The sequence below is a fragment of the Dendrobates tinctorius genome, unplaced genomic scaffold (assembly GCF_039654945.1).
Source record: "Dendrobates tinctorius isolate UK_male_01 unplaced genomic scaffold, ASM3965494v1 ptg000196l, whole genome shotgun sequence".
NCBI classification, from domain to species: Eukaryota; Metazoa; Chordata; class Amphibia; order Anura; family Dendrobatidae; genus Dendrobates; species Dendrobates tinctorius.
In genome coordinates this window covers 10,176,623-10,194,104 of record NW_027361863.1, presented here as the reverse complement: position 1 = coordinate 10,194,104, position 17,482 = coordinate 10,176,623, and the positions used below count along the sequence as shown (strand labels likewise).

At 38.3% G+C, this 17,482-nt stretch overlaps 1 protein-coding gene across 7 annotated transcripts in view; it reads left to right on the top strand.

The window, feature by feature from the left end:
• Nucleotides 1–17,482, top strand: part of LCOR (ligand dependent nuclear receptor corepressor) — a 107,412-nt gene that overhangs the window by 80,211 nt on the left and 9,719 nt on the right. For 2 of the 7 annotated variants that reach the window (XM_073552877.1, XM_073552876.1), the window contains exon 7: nucleotides 715–2,423. The exons of the other annotated variants lie outside the window; for them this stretch is intronic. In XM_073552877.1, the coding sequence (XP_073408978.1) occupies nucleotides 715–1,690 (976 nt within the window). In that variant the 3' untranslated portion in view covers nucleotides 1,691–2,423. Of the gene's footprint in view, nucleotides 1–714; nucleotides 2,424–17,482 lie in introns of those variants that run through there. 7 annotated transcript variants of the gene reach the window in all.

Genomic DNA, 17,482 nt, shown 5'->3' with positions numbered 1-17,482 from the left:
CACAACTTAGACTTAATGATTTGTTGGTTTTTTGGTGTTTGTTTGCTTTTCCCAAATTATAGATCTGCCCAGTGCACAATATTTGACTATAAATAGCACATGTTAAAGTGCAGACCTCAAATTGTAAGGCCATTTTTTCTCTTATTTTATTCTTGAGAATAAAATCATTTTAAAGTAGTTGAAGCCCCATTGTCTTTACACATGGGCTATTAATGTGTTTTTTGGTTTTCTGTAAGATGATGTGAGCAGCAGGCACTGTGTTAGTATTATTTTAGAAGATTGCATTATGTACCAAGTGGCTTACTCTTTTATTACTGTACTTGTTTAGTGGTAACGTCACATAAATCACTTGTGTATACACCTTAAAGGGATTGACCACTACCTTCTTATTGATAACTAAAGTGCTACTCACAGACCGTTGCGCAAAATCTTTTTGATTTTATTTTTTCCTTTTTCCTACAACAATTTGTGAACCCAACCAAAGATCAAGTGATTTTTTTTTTGTTTGTTTTTTTTGTTGCCCACAAAATTTCATTTATTTTCTGTGAACCTAGTTTTATTTTTGTTAAACACACACTGATGCTGAGATAATGTTAGAATACAAAAAAGTGATGTTACCCAAGCAAGGCCTTCTAATAAAGGAGTGGCCCCATTCACCCATCCCTCCTTACCTGTGCAAGTTCTGCTCACATCAGTTTCCTTCCATCCAATTAGGCGACCTGGGAGACCCAGCCTGCACCGTCCAGATGGACTTCTGCGCAGTGGTGATGGGGTGCCTCCAAGAAGTTTGCTGGATGCAACCAGGGAAACTTATGGCCACTCCACACCTCTAAAAGTGCCATTGGCTCGCTCCTTGCAGATTAGTGAGGAATTGCATAGCAGAAAATTTTCAGCAGCTGCCAGCCATGGTTCGTCTGGACTGCAGAATCAAGGACAACATTTGATCTTATCCAGGGAAGCTTCTTGGGCAAAACCGCACTACGAATTAAATTTTGGCCGTGTGAAGTATAGGGGTAATGGCGCACTCAGCAACATCAGTGACCTGCCTATTCTCACAGAAAATGCAAATGCTTTTCAAAAAAATGTTCACAACAAGCATGAAATTAAAAAGGAATTGGGCCTTTCTTCACCAGTTGATTTAAAAATTCCACAGGTCCGAGGCATGGATTTGTCTTGGGAGTCCCGCAGTGGGGATCTTTACAATTACAACTCTTTGGTTATGGGTTCACAAACTGAGAGTGCACTTAGCAAAAAATTAAGGACTATCCTTCCAAAGCAAAATCGAAGGAATTTATTGGATACTACCACTGATTCCTGGAGCTCAGATGTTGAGCAGTCTACCTCTGGACAGCCATATTCCACCTCAGATCAGGAAGGAGACCCTGGCTCTAAACAACCAAGAAAAAAACGAGGGAGATACAGACAGTATAACAGTGAGATACTGGAGGAAGCGATTGCCGTGGTCATGAATGGCAAAATGAGTGTCTCCAAAGCTCAAAGCATTTATGGGATTCCTCATAGCACACTGGAGTACAAAGTTAAAGAGCGGTTAGGCACATTAAAAAATCCTCCAAAGAAAAAGCTGAAACTAATGAGGTTGGAAGAACAAGATGTTGTAGTAAAAAGTGAACTGGAACCTCAGGAAGAGGTGGAGACATCGCCAAGTGCAAATGAATCTAAAGATGAATAGGCATGTTGTAAAGTCCTAAGTTTAGGAAATGAGTTGTAACCAAACTGGGCCTGCACTTCTGTCTTCTGATGCACAGCACACTTTACACCTGCTTAACTTATTGTGTGAAACGTTAAGGCAGTTTCCTAACAGACCTCTACAGGTGCAAATTCAGTGCTAAAAATCAGGCAGATTTGTCAATTCCTCATGCCCGGTACAACCCTCGAATACTTTATTTGGCCTTTACGCATGCTCTTTATTTTCAATAGCGAATTGTTACCTCAGCAAGAGAACCTATACATGTGAATATGGACTCGTTGCTATGGAGCCTGCATGTATTGTGTTCTTGATGTCTATTTAAAAAAAAAAAAAAATTTTTTTTTTTTTTTTATTTTAACACAAGTCCACTTTAAAAATTTCAGGAGTTACTTAAATATATACTACCAATGTCTAGGGGTAAAAAAAGCAGTCTAAAGATATTTAAACAATTCATTTCCTAGAAGTCTGATTTTAAGTGTTTTATGCCAAAATGATTATTTCTGAAAAATTGAATGTACCTCGCGTAACTTTTGGAGGTTGTTACTTTTTTCGGAGAATGCAAAAGGAAAGGCTTTAGTTCAAAGTGGCAGTGTGCAGAGAGCACAACATGTGGGTATGGGTAGGCCTCACGGCAGTACGTTTCTAACCTACAAATGAGAGTATTACTAGAGCTTTACATTTCTTAAGTTTAAAGATTCTCCTTGATCAGGGCAGTGCTCGTCCTGTCCAGCCAGGAAGCATGGAGGCATCTGAACAGGTGTGCGTGTGTTTTTTGAAAACAAGAAAAAAAATTTTTTTTCCTTGTGAAATGAAATTTTATGTATGTGTCAGTACACATATATCCTCATAACACTCCAGCAATGACCATTGAAAACATTTCATTGCAACTGAAGATGGAATTTTTCTTCTGTAGGTTTAGATAGATTACATGGTTAATTTTACACTACACTGCTTTCCCCCTACCCCCAATCTTGGCTTACCTGCCATATTACTTACAGGGAGGATCTTGTACACACTACCTTCAAAACTATACCAGTTGCCAGATGAACACTAAATCTATGTGGCAAAGTGATGGTAGAGTTTTTCTGTAGTAGCCTTATCACAGAGACTAGCTCTTTCTGGAGATGTTGGTTTACCCACAGTCCTCATTATTTTTTTTGTATATTTTTTTTTTTTTTTTTTTAAATATCCGGATATGTACACTCCTACCTGATTTATAGTTACTAAACTGTGTGGTTTCTACATTTGTAGGTTTCAGGGGTCTCATACACACTTTTAACTACTGTGATATTTATCTGGTGCATATCGTTTCATAACAGTACAACCTCATAATTATTCCTCAGATTTCAGGAATGATGGGCACTCCTTGGGTCTAGCATGTTTGCTAGGATTGATTTTTACTGTATAATATTCATTGTGTAAGCTGAGTCAATCATTGTCCGGTGTAGATTATCTTGAGCTGCAGCATTTACAGCCTCTTCAGGTAACTGTTCTTTATAAGCACTCCTCCATGAACCACACAGTTTTGTACTTTTTGTAATATATATATATATATATATATATATATATATATATATATATATATATATATATATATATATATATATATTAGAGAGATACGTTTTTGTTTTTTTACTCTCTGCTCTCCATACGTTTTAAACACTCCACTCTGAGCTTGTTTCTCACCAAAACTGCTCTGTAAAGATTTGCACCATTTGTAAAAGCTTATATTAACACTAGATTTCTTTTTCTTTCCTTCAGTTGCTATGCTTTATACTCGTATGCAGTGGTAAATGTTTAATAGGTTTATTCTTTATAAAAAAAAAAAAATAGGCAGTTTACGTTGACACGTAATGACTGCACTGTAATGTTAACATTTATCCTTGTACATTATACATTAAAGGGTAGGCTCACATTTTGTTTTTTTACCTAATACCAATGCTATAAATTTAAAAGGGGTCTTTTCTAACAAGACCTCCATCACATTATTTACAATGATCTGCCTAGGCTCAATTGGGTCTCGACTGACTTGTATAGGGTATAGTGCTTAGTCTGGATTAGGAAGGTGATTTTGAGGTCTAATTTGGTGAGAACCCCTGCCTGATACCATCCACTGAAATGTGCAATGAATAGTTTTTAACTTAGGGCTTATAAGAATTGGCAAACCTTCTTGTAGAAGCGTCAAACATAAAGTACATCCTTAACTGTATGCATTGGGATGTTACCTCTCCCTCCCCATCTGTCTGTGTTCTGGTTTATAAAACGGGCAGCACACTGAACCATGAAGTGTAACTGAACCATTCACACATCCTTTTTATTTATTTATTTTTTTAGTCTTGTGTGTATTGGCAGACGGTAACACGCTCCGTATTTGGCCAGTGTTTTACATCGGCATTTGTAAGCCAAAACCAGGAGTGGAACATTCATAGCAATAGTATCATAAAAACACGTGCACAAATTTTGCATGTTTGACCCATTCATGGTTTTGACTTACAAATACTGATAGTGTGACCGCAGCATTTAGCCAAATCTGATGAGAATAGGACAATCTGAGGATCATTCAAAATTGGATAAAAAGCTAAATTTACATCTAGTTTCTATCAGTTTTTCATCTGTTTTTAACTGATCTGTTGTGAGGTGTCATTGGTGGAAAATAGGTTTGGTCAGTTTACTGTCTTTGAGGGGGAGGTGGGTTTCTCCAAACGGGTGACACAGACTGGTTTTGTGACTGATGTAAAAACTGGAAACACTGACTGTAGCCTCATGTGTATTCAAAATGAATTAAAAATGTCAAAGGCCTTATCCATCCTTTCCCCCCCCCTTGGTTCATGTTTGACATGAACTGCTTCAAAACAGCAGTGATGATTAAAAAAAAAAAAACCTCACTGAAACTCCTCTAGGAGGTAAAGTTCCATCTTCAAATATGATGTTACATTTGTGTGTGCCACTCCTAGCTTCAGTCCCAGCCACTTAGCTACGCAAGGAGCCAGGACCCAGCGGTACAGTGAAGGGGTCTGGCACTAAACCAGCATTTGTGGCCCCTTCATTCTCAGGTTTGGATTCCAAAGTCAGACTCCCAGCAGTAGCATATTGCTAGGATCTCACTTTCTCATAAATTTACATTATTCAGATGTCCTAAAAGAAAATTAAAAACTTACCACTTGAGCTGCTACTTGCTTAAACATTTTTTCAACTTTATCTGCCCTGTTGAACTGCAGAAAAATCACTCAAATCCTGCGATTTCTTAACTGTTAATTGGAACTTCACTACAATAGTTTAACCTCAGGAAGTCTTAACTTTACTTACATTACTGCCAACAAGATACTCTGACAATCGAGCCCTGGCGAAACTGTGTGCCTACCTTTCAATGTCAAAATGATACATGTGTAGTAATTGGAGTTTAGAATATAGATAGATATATCTCTAGCTCATTTGGGTCTTTTTGTCTAACATGTATACCAAACACGTAAAACCTTTTCAATACCACTTAACTATCCTTTGACCTGAAGATTGTATTGCATTTTGTCTGATTATAAGCATTCCACTAGGATATGAAACTAAACTTTCAGGTAAACTTGTTTGAGAAGCTAAGCGATTATTTACAGGGCACTTCTGATTTTTGCAGATGCATATATAAACTTTTTTTTTAAGCACTAATTTAATTTGCGAAGCAAAGTTAAAGGGGGTTCCAGGGCTCAAATAACTGCAAAATAAAATAAATCCTATCTATTTTCTGCTTGGATTAAGCCCCTTTATCAAACGTGTTAAAACACAGTAATTTGACTGTATGCAGTAATGGCGGTGTCTGGAAACATCCTTGTACCACACGGTTACCCAATAAGCGTTCAACGGACATCACGTGGAAGACCAATTATATGGGGTGTTTTGCTTGCCATACTGCCGTGGCTTTTCATAGTCATAAACCTAATGGTAGTGTATGGATTATTTTTTTTGCAAATGCTTTATGAAAAAATTCATCAAGTCCCTTCTCTGTAAAATGAGTTTTAATGGTCCCTTTAATATTTCATAACCCTTTTAAAAAGAAAAAAGCTGCTGATTTTATTTCAAAAGAATTCTATTTTATCTTGTAGACTTTGTAAAGTTTCAGTCTTAATATTCAGGTGCACCTTGTTTTATGACACATTAGTTTAAACATTCCTACTTCAATGTACATGCGCCCCCCATCCCTTCGTCCCTATAATGCTCCGATCTTGGGAATTCTGTACACAAATCTTATTCATAACATAGTTACCTTTTCGGATTCTGTTTACTTGCAATGCTTTTTTGTATTACAAAGTAGTACTTCTCTAGAAGTAGCCCTCACCCCCCCTAAAAAAATAATCTTTTTTTAGTTTTAACACTGATTTAAATCAGTGTGACTGAAATATGCAATGTAACTGCAACAGTGGAAAGGGTTTTTAAATTATTATTCTGAGCCATAATAGACCCAATTCTAATTATATAGTTGTTTTTTTTTTTTTTTAAATTACAACAGTATCTACCTTTTTGACCTTTTTAAGTGATTCATAAGTGATGCACGAGTCTGGCTTACTGTATGACAACAACCACCATATTGGAACACCAAATACCTCTTGAGTACATAGTTGTTCATACTCTGCTTTTGATAATGTCTGTCTGCAGTGTCCAACATTGTATGACTAATTCCACATCAGCTTTGCCATCTTACCTGTGAATTGTAAGTATATAGTTTTGCAATGCCTACTATGCCTTTGTTGTAGGATTTTTTTTTTCCTCCTTCCCCCATTCATTGATGGTTATTGTGGTCGATAGATCATTTTACTGGTTAGCAACCTGCTGTAAATATTTTAGTTCCGTACTGTCACTTTTTTTTGTTTGTTTTCTTTAAAATCACTAAATTGAATTATTTTTATGTACAGATAAATTCCATACCTCAAAGTTAACTTTATTTTTAAAAACCTGTAGCTTAGGTTTAGTTCAAGTGAACAAGTTAATGGAGTTGTTTTAAAAAAATAAAAATTAAATAAAATAAATTAAAAAAAAATTAAATCTCTTGCTAAAGGGAGAGCAGTGCAATTTCAATAAAGCCGTTTTTACGACAGAGCCATATGCAGGCAAGGGAATGTATTGCTGTGTCACTGAATTGTCTAGCATGTAAGTATTAACGCATCAGCTCATCCTCCTAATTATGGACTATTGGTTATTTAATCGGTAGGATTTTATATTTTTTTTTATTTTTAAAATTTTTCTTCAGATTCTGTCAGTGGACCAATGCTAGATGTGCTTACACAGGTGTATTTGCCAAAAAAAATGTCTATTTACTACTAGATTGCAGCTTGTTGCGCTACGCTTATGTAAAGTGTTTAATAATCTTAATATTTGTACTCATTTTGAAAAAGCGGGTGAGGGGGTAAGGCAGTTCAGCAGTTGTATGAATATGTATCATGTGCACAGGAAGAAAATAACACTGCAATCTTGTATGGCATTTTACTAACAAGTTTAATAAATGCTGATATATATATATATATATATATATATATATATATATATATATATATATATTTTTTATATTTTTTTTTTTCCATTCCCGTTTTCGTGTAAAGGATTTTTAGATGGTTTTTAGAAAGCACTTGTCAGTTCCTGTTGCATTAGAGAGGAGATTTAGAAGCACCTTTTTCTAATATATATTCTTCACTGGAGTTATCACTGAGATTATCACTGTTATATTTAATTGTCTAGATCCTTTCTTGATTTTTTTTTTTTTTTTGATTGTTTGAATACTGTAAGAATTACTTCTTTGATAAATACCCACAAGTAAAATTTTCAGGTTTATGTTTTTATAATGCTGTACCTTTTTGAATACTTAACTTGTTTAATTTCCTTAAAAAAGAACCCCAAAATGGCATAATTTTGTAATTTCTACTGCAAAAGCCGTATCCTTTCCAAGTGGAGAAATGTAGTCCAAGCCTGAAACGTAATAATCTAGAAGTTCACCAAATACATTGGTGTATTTACTTTCTTAAATATGCCCCAAACTTTGTGGTGCAATTGAATAGTACAGCATACTGAATTCATTCATACTGAATGCCCTATTTATAAAACTTTGAGTAGTTTTTTCTTTTTTTCTCTTCTTCCCGATTCGTATCAAATTTGTGTGGGCTCTTTGGTATGACTTTCAATATTTGTTGGTAAGCTAAACCTCCTTCTCCTCAATTTCCCGGACTCCGACTCCCTCATACATGCTTCACTACTGATTATGTGCATAAAGTGTAGAACGGATTTATCAACTAAAAGTTAAAATCTTTAGATCAGGAATAGGATGTTTTCCTAACCTTACCAAATTTTTCTGAAAAAATATTCAGCACATACTGGATTGAACTACTATACCCAAATTATTATATATTTTAAGTCTGTCTATTTTATACAGTCTCCACTAGAGTTGAGCGAAACAGGTCGGCCAGATTCATAAGTCGCCGACTTATAGCAAGGTCGGGTTTCGCCGACCGAAACCCGACCACAGCGTGAAGTTGGCCATGCTGTCAGCAAAACGAGCGCCAAAGTCTGATTTCCCAGAATGCTTGCACGTGACTCTTTTTCAGCCACTGAGCAAGGACGTACACTGTGGGCAACGAGATGACATGTGCAACGGAGAGAGAGAGATTTTGCGCACTTTAAAAAAGCGGTCCGGCATGTAGGTGTGTTTACTGTCCTCCTCCTCTCCCTTCCGACTTTACTTCCCCATTGACTTGCATTGGGTTTCATGTTTCAGTGGGACCTTCGACTTTTCCCGATAGTCGGCCGATTTCTTGACTTTTGAGAAAGTCGGGTTTCATGAAACCCGACTCGTCCCTAAAAAAGGCAAAGTCGCTCATCTCTAGTCTCCACCAAAATGGACACAGACTTAGACTCCACAACCCTGCTTTGTATGACTGACTTTTACCAGTTTTCCTACCACATTTTCCTCCAGTGAGGTTGTTAATACCTCGTCAGAACCCCCCCAAACTCAGTTTGGGCAGCTATGTGAATTACCCATTATAATTAATAGTAAGAATATTAGAAGATGATGTAGGATCCACTTTAGTTTCTGGGCAAAAGGAAAAATAAAACGCAAACAGCTATACCATATGTGAATTTGACCTAAAGAAGTTGCCCTTGGTGCACATTCTGTTTGTTTTTCTGGTATGCATTGTCCTGACATAATGTAATACTATAACTTGTCCATATGACCCCATTCACTAGATGAAGGCCAAAAGTGTGTTTTTTCGGTCTAGCTGGTATGCCCAGCAAAATGTACAGGAGAGTGCAGTAGACTGCACTTTTTTCATCATTATTATACAGAGAGCTACTGCAAAGAAAAATGCAGTATGTGTATATATTTTTATTTTTTTATTTTTAATACATTGGGATCACTATTAACAGGCTTCTTTCTGATTGCTCACGTTATCAGCGCATACCTTCTGAGTGTATGCGCCAAAAAAGTCATAGTATCACTTCCATATATTAGATGCACGCGTTAATGGGGTGTTCCCATCTCCAAGAGCCTATCCCAATATGTGGTAGGTGTATTAATATGCGCAAATAGTTCCAATTAGAAATGTACTTTAATACACCTACCATATATTGAGATAGAACCCAGGACCCCAGCGCTGCAGGGCTAACCACTGAGCCACCGTGCTGCACTATCTATAATTACCTCCCCTCACATAGTGAAAGTTACCGTATATACTCGTGTATAAGCCGAGATTTTCAGCCCATTTTTTGGGGCTGAAAGTCCTCCTCTCGGCTTATACACGGGTCATATACCTGGGGGTCGGCGGGGAGGGGGAGCAGGGGTGTCAGAGATCATACTTACCTGTCGTGCCGTGGTCTCTGCGGCCTCGCTTACTTCTCCACTGTCTCCCTATCTTCAGCGGTCACGTGGTGCCGCTCATTACCACTCATGAATATGCGCATATTCATGAGTGGTAATGAGCGGCACCACGTGACCGCTGAAGAAGGGAAGGGAGACAGTGGAGAAGCAAGCGAGGCTGCAGAAACCGCGGCAGGATGGGTGAGTATAGCGATATTCACCTGTACCCCGGTCCATCGCTGCTCACAGCTGTCTCTGCTGCATCCTGTGTCAGTGACGTTTAGGCAGCAGGGGGCGCGGTGACGTGGTTAGTGCGCTCCGCCCCTCTGCTGGCTGAACAGTCACTGACACAAGAAGCGTCAGACAGCGGCGATGGACCCAGGAGAGGAGAGTATGGCTTTTTTTTTTTTTTCTGCAGCATATGGGGCAGCTTATGGGGGAATATTCTATGGGGCAGCTTATGGGGGAATATTCTATGGGGCAGCTTATGGGGGAATATTCTATGGGGCAGCATATGGTGGGCATAATCTGTGGGGCAGCATATGGTGGGCATAATCTGTGGGGCAGCATATGGTGGGCATAATCTATGGGGCAGCATATGGGGGCATAATCTATGGAGCAGCATATGGGGGCATAATCTATGGAGCAGCATATGGGGGCATAATCTATGGAGCAGCATATGGGGGCATAATCTGTGGAGCAGCATATGGGGGCATATTCTATGGAGCAGCATATGGGGGCATAGTCTATGGATTCCACCCTCGGCTTATACACGAGTCAGTAAGGTTTCCCATTTTTTTGTGGCAAAATTAAGAACAGAAGAACTATACTACATTTCTAATTAAAGGCAATTGCTAATATAATATTTTTCCTACTAGATATTGGGATAGGATCTTGGAGCTGGCAATAACACTTTAATCCTTTTTAATTACATATAAAGCTTTAAGTACATAGCTGATATTATGTCCGTATTGGCACAACTCTTTTTATGCCAAATTACAGTGAATATCTCTTGATAAATCCAGTACTTTATACGCATTAATATGCGGTTAAAATTCTTAATTTCCACTTTTCAGTTTTTTATTTTCTTGTTTTGGTTTTATTTATTTTTTTTGTGGAAAAAAAATATTTGATATTTAATGCACATGAAATGTTGAAATTCCCGCACTTTTGAGTTTCGTTTTGTTTATTTCCCTTTCTTGTAATGACTAGACTAGTTTAATAATTCTACCAGCATACAGAAATGCCGTTGCAGAAGTATTTCTAGCCCATGAATGCATTTGATTGTAAACTGAGAATTTTTCAGGAAATAAATGTTTATATAATTTTTAAAATAAATGTTTTATCTGACTCCCATGTGTTGAGATTACAGGTGGGAAGTATTTGTACAGCAGTTGACTGCTGCTAGGAAGTTAAAAAAGCAAAAAAAAAAAAAACAAAAGAAACAACTTGTACAAAATAAACGTGGTTTTTTTTTTTTTTTTTTTTTTTTCTGCATAAATTGTAGCCTCTGCTTGTTGGGATTGCTGGGATTGCTTTTTTCTGCTGTTGCTTTCAGGCTAAAATGTTAAACTTAGGAATTCAACATATGTACACACTGCTTAAAACCCTCAGGGACACTCTACTTACTCACTACTCACTTGATTCAGGTACTTGTACTCTCTACTGAAATTTTAGCAGTGATTTGTATTTTATTTTTATTTTTGTTTCCTTCTTTTGACGTGCTTGTAGCACATCCTTGATGAATGTCAAGTTTAAAAAAAAAAAAAAAACCGCCTCACTTCAGGTATCCAGGTATAACTCAGCCAAACGGTTTATAAAAGCTGCATATTATATCTCCTCAGCACACAGTGCCTCAGACACGTATAGTGGCATTCTGTATATTCAGTGACTACTGAACAGATAGCACGGGGGTTCCTGTTTTTTAAATAAAAAAAAAGACTATCTGAAGATGTAAGCATAAATCAAAAGGAGCTTAAATTTTTGTCTAGCTTCTTTTGAACGATGCAAATGAGAAACTATTTAAATCGAGTTGAACCTATTTTGACAATTTACTCATTTGCTTAGGAAAACCACTTAAGGCTTGACGAATTTCAGTTATTCCTCAATTTTCTCTTTAAAAGCAAGGCCTGATACTCTACATCTGCTACGAAACTCGAATTTATTTTCCACGTGATGACTACTTTTTAGTTTTTTTAATTGTTTTTATATATTTAATTTATGGTAATTGGAAAACCTGTGTTTAAACAGGAACCCCCTCCTACACACTTATTGACCTCATTTCAATATGCTGTTTACAGTTTGACAGAATTGTATAATTTAATATTTCTCTTGTACTGTAGTTTATATTTATTTACAAAAATTTTTTTTTTTTGTACTGTGATTTTAACTTTTTTTTCATTCTTGCTATGATCAATGTCTTATGTAGTAGAGCACTTATGATCACAATTACTTTTTGTTTGATTGCACTACATAATTTTTTTTTTTTTTTTTTTTTTTAATGCAGTTCTAATTTTGACTGGACTAAATAAGATGTCTTTAATGTATGTGATAAGTACTTTAAAAAAGAAAAAAATCCATGTGGTTCATTTTATTAATTTTTTATTTCTGCATTGTATGTTGAAAGCGCTGATTCTGTCGTCGTGCATGTGTAAAATTTAATGGTTCCATTGTATTATTTGACCATGTCATTTTAAAAACTACAAAAAAAAATACATTCCCAGCTGTAATGTTGTGTATGGTAGTTCTCACTGGATGCTAGACTTTTCAAAACCACTATTCTTCTAATAAATTTGTTGTGAAAAAAAATGTCCTCTGTTCTTTATGTATTTTTAACATGCTTTGATTTAGTGTTTATTTCAGATAGCTGGTTTATTTCACTGCTTTGGAGTCCATGTTAAAATTTCTTTTTGGGGTGCAGTCTGACTGCCATGTACTGTATTTTTCAGACTACAAGACACACCGGACCATAAAACGCACCACAAATTTTGGGGTGGAAAATAGCAGAAAAAAGATTTTTATAAGATGGGGGTCTGTCTTATTGTCCGAATATAAGGTATCTTACCTGAGGGTCAGCGGCGGTACAGTGGGGTCACAGGAGGTGGCGGTACAGCGGGGTCACAGGAGGCATATGGTCCCTTCCTCAGAGAGCCGGCGGCGGCAGAAGTGGGGCAATCCAGGGGTGCGATGCTGTGCGGGTCTGGTGTCGATGGAGAGGCAGAGCATGGAGCAGGGTCCCTTCCTCAGGATGCTGGTGGCAGAAATGTGGCGACCCCGTGGCCCGGTGTCCACAGCGAGCAGAGCCGAGGGCATTAACCAGTTTCTCGGTGGCCATCTTCCTAAAACCACGCGTGCGCTGATTGAGATCTCAGCGTCCCTTGGCTAAAGGAAAAAGGTCGCCGCAATCTCGATCTGCGCACGCTCCGCCTCTGGCTGCCATTTTCCTGAAGCCGAGGAATGCAGAGATCTCAATCTGCGCACGTGCTGCCTCAGGCTGCCCACGGCTTCAGGAAGATGGCTGCAGGGAACAACGGGCCGTGGCGTTGCCACACTTCTGCTCTCGGCATCCTGAGGAAGGGACCCTGCTCAGGTGCAGTCTGCCGCCGCTGGTTCAGCTGCTACACCACTGCCGCCACCCCCAGGTTAGCCTGTGTTCGGTCTATAAGGCTCACCCCCCATTTTCCTCCCAAATTTTTTGGGTAAAAAGTGTGTCTTATAGTCCAAAAAATATGGTAAATCAGACTGAGATACGAACACAGTGCGGAGACTAGACGGCAGCTCTCCCGACCTGAGTGTGACAGCTGGATGGAAATACATGAAGCTGTCACTGACCAGGAGAGCCGCTAGCCAGTCCTTGCATTGCTCCAATCCATGTCCTATTTCTACGGCTATCTGACTGTGCCGTTTAAGTTTTGTTTTTTTTTCATTTTTTGTGATCAGCACATTAGTTCATAGGGGGTGAGAAGTGATTAATCCCTCAGGATCCAGTACTGGGTCTTTTACAATCATGGTGCCCCATGTTCCCAACTTTAAATAATGACGGTCAAGCATTCTTGCTGCCACTATATTCAGTCTACAGCACTGACAGATGGCTAGCTAAGAGCTGTATTTGTCAGCCACATAGACTTGGAATGGAACTGTAGCAAGCATTCTGAACCGTCCATTCATTCGGAGATTAAGTGAGGGTCACATCACCTCAGATAATCTCTTATCTTTTTATCTTGAGTAGGTGATGTTTGATCCAACAAAAAATACTTCTAAGTTTTCAATAGTTTATTGACAATATATTATGTATCAGAAAATTGTCAAGTGTTTATCTAAAAGCAATGGTTCTTACGTTGTCCTTTTTATAGAGATATTCCAGCCAGAAAAACGTTTCTATCTAGTAGGCAATGGGTTCTGATCATAGGAAGACAAATCTAAGACCAAAAATATTACAAACTGTATAAGGCCATGTTCAGTATTTGTAAACCAAGACCAGGAGTGGATGAAAAATGCTTAAGTAAAGTCACATGTATTATGCTTTGCCTGTGATTGTTTCGCTCGTGATTTTGGCTTAGGCTACTTTCACACTAGCGTTTTTTAGCGCTGCGCATCGTGCGCAATAGAAACGCATGCAAAAAAACGCATCATGCGTTTTGTATGCGTTTGCTTATTTTATGCGCATGCGTTTTAACCAGTTTCTAGCCATGGTAAGTCTTAAACCGCATGCGATTTTAAACGCAGGCGTGCGCATATCCATGCGCACACCAGCGTTCCCATAGACAGTAATGTGATTTTTTTTTTTTTTTTTCTTTTGCACATTTGTGCGCATGCATTTTTTATTTTTTTTTTTACACAGATTGGACGTACAAAAAATGCAACAGGGTGCGTCCGGCTCGCCTAGGCGCGTACTACAAAAAAAGCATGCACAAAACGCTAGACCATGTGCACCCATGTTAAAGATAGGGGCTCAGGATGCATGCGCATGTACGCGCACGATGTGCTGCGCTAAAAATGCTAGTGTGAAACCAGCCTTACACATAGTAATTAGTGATGAGCGAGTGTACTTGTTGCTCTGGTGATTGAGTCTTTTGGCGTGCTCGGAGAATTAGTGTTTGTCGACTCAGGCACATGATTTGCAGCTGCTAGACAGCCTGAATACATGTAGGGATTGCCAGTTTGTTAGGGAATCCCCACATGTATTTAGGCGGTCTAGCAGCCGCAAATCATGCAGCTGCTTCGACAAACACTAATTCTCCGAGCACGCCAAAATACCGATCATGCTTGGGGAAAACCCGAGCAAAGAGTATACTTGCTCATCACGAATACTGAACATGTGAACGTAGCCTTTAGCGTAAAAGTACCAATGAGTATTTCTGCTCCCAACAGTTTGACCGTCATCGATGCAAGCAATGACTGGAATATCAGTCAGAAAAAAAACTCTTTACTCTGAATTCTGAAGGTATATTTTGAGACCTAATAGATATTCTAAAATCCTACTCTTACGGAATCACCACAGTATGTGGAATAAATGTATAGTATATGAGGATTGCATTTTTTGGACCCCCACATCTATCTCGAGAGTGGGGCCTCCACGTATGCTGCTTGTAGTTGGTTGGAATTCTCATACAAATGAATAAGGATTCCCGAGCAGCTGGCAGCTGTGTGCATCAGGGCCTCATGATATCTGCTGGTCCCACTGGGGGTGAGGGGATCCACATCTACTTCACATTCACACATGCCATAAATGTATGAGAGGTCATTACAAGGGATATTCCTGTCAAATTAGTTCTGCTTTACAGAAATGGGTAATTGACTTAGTGTCTTGGTACAGAAGGACTTTTCAAAATATTTGATAGTATGGTGCAAGCAGTTGTGAACGTAAGATGGCTAATCTTTCACCTCTTCGGATGCCAAAAAAACAACTTCTGCCCACTGTCTGGGCTGCTTTTTTTTTTTTTTTTGCCTTCTCGCATCGCATCTCCGGTCTCTTCACCTTAGGCCAGTACTTCCAGCTGCATCCAGGTCTCAGAGGTCACTTCAAGATTGTGACGTCAAGACGTGCTGCAACTTTATAACGCACAGTAACTTCCGAGGCCTGGGCACAGCGAGAAGTCCAGGCCCACCGCAAGGACAATGCTGCAGGAAGTGGGGAAGCTTCAGAGGTCAGTATTTGTTTGAAGGCTTTTTTTTTTTGCTGTCCCTGTTCATACAAATTTGGTTTATGAACAAACTTGTAACCCCAGGACTGCCTATATATGTTTATATGGGAGATTGTCAGCTGCACTTTGTCCCAGGATAAGTTGGGATACCTAGCTCTGCTGGGTATGACAGGTAGGTAGTGTATACCCATAAACATGTATTTTAGTCTAAACTAATGCAATGCTGTACAAATACTTTTTTTTTTTTTTTGTTTGGGGCGGACAGCTGATATAATCCCCCCCCTTCTCTAAAAGAATGTTCATTACAGAACATTTCCACAATGTCAACATATCTGTAGATTGAGCAGAATAACAATGTGTTTACCTGATGGGCAAATCAGACTACATATCTTTCTTTCCTTTCCTTTATATACTGTTCCTTGTCATGACATGACCATATATTTATAACTATAGAGGATACAGCATTGAACAAACACCAGAGCGCTGCATTAATTGTAAATGTGCATAGCTTTTAAGACCATGTGTTAAGCGCATGCCAGAAGCCCGTCAAAGCTTTTCCTTTTGAAAGAAATGAAAAGTAACACTATATAAATTACACCACTTTTTACAACATAAAAAATAACCACTGATATTTGGAGTGAATTCACCCTGTGGCAGGCGGGCTGCTTTAGATGTATTCTACAGGTTGTTGGCTAATAAAGCAATCTTGCTTGTAATCACTTTGCTATCTTTCAACATGATTTTATTTAATTTCAGCACTTGTATAATTGCCAGAGATCAGTGGTTACATTGATAAGAAGTGTTACAAATTGGCAAAAGCAGAATTATCAGATCAATCTTGACTTTTTAAATATCTCTTCACCCCGCAATCAAGTGGTTTTTTTTTTGTTTGATTTTTGGCAAAGTTTGGAATTTTTTTTCACCACTTAGATAAAAAAGAGCCTAGGCATGTTCAGTGTCTATGAGCTCGTAATGACCTGGAGAATCATAATGGCAGGTCTGTTTTAGCATTTAGTGAACCTTGGAAATTTTTTTTCCCGTTTTCTAGTGTACGACAGTAAAACCAATGGTGTCGTTGAAAAGTACAACTCGTCCTGGAAAAAATAAGCCCTTATATGGCCATATTGCCAGAAAACTAGAAAAGTTATGGCTCTGGGAAGAAGGGGAGCGAAAAACAAAACTGAAAAAAGCTCCGGGGGATAAGTGGTTAAAACTTGCGCGTTTGTGTATATAGATATACAGCTCTGGCAAAAATTAAGAGACCACCACATCTAATCCCTGTCATGGGCAGTCCATTCTCCAGACCTGAACCCCATTGAAAACCTCTGGAATGTAATCAAGAGGATGATGGATAGTCACAAGCCATCAAACAAAGAAGAACTGCTTACATTTTTACACCAGAAGCAGTGTGATAGACTGGTGGAAAGGATGCCAAGACGCATGAAAGCTGTGATTTAAAAATCATGGCTATTCCACAAAATATTGTTTTCTGAACTCATCCTGAGTTAAAACATTAGTATTGTTGTTTCTAGATGATTATGAACTTTTGAGGTCTAAAAGCACTGGGTTTTTTGTTTTTTTAATTTTGACCATTTCTCTTTTTCAGAAAAAAAAAATTATTGCTTGGAAATTCGGAGACATGTCAGATGTTAAAGAACATTTTACTCAAAAATATACCTATAAAAAGAAAAATCAGACAATCTGAACATTTGGAAAGTGGTCTCTTAATTTTTGCCAGAACTGTATATTTACCCCCCTACATTTTGGGTATGACCATGTTTTGTAAATGTTTTTATTCTATAC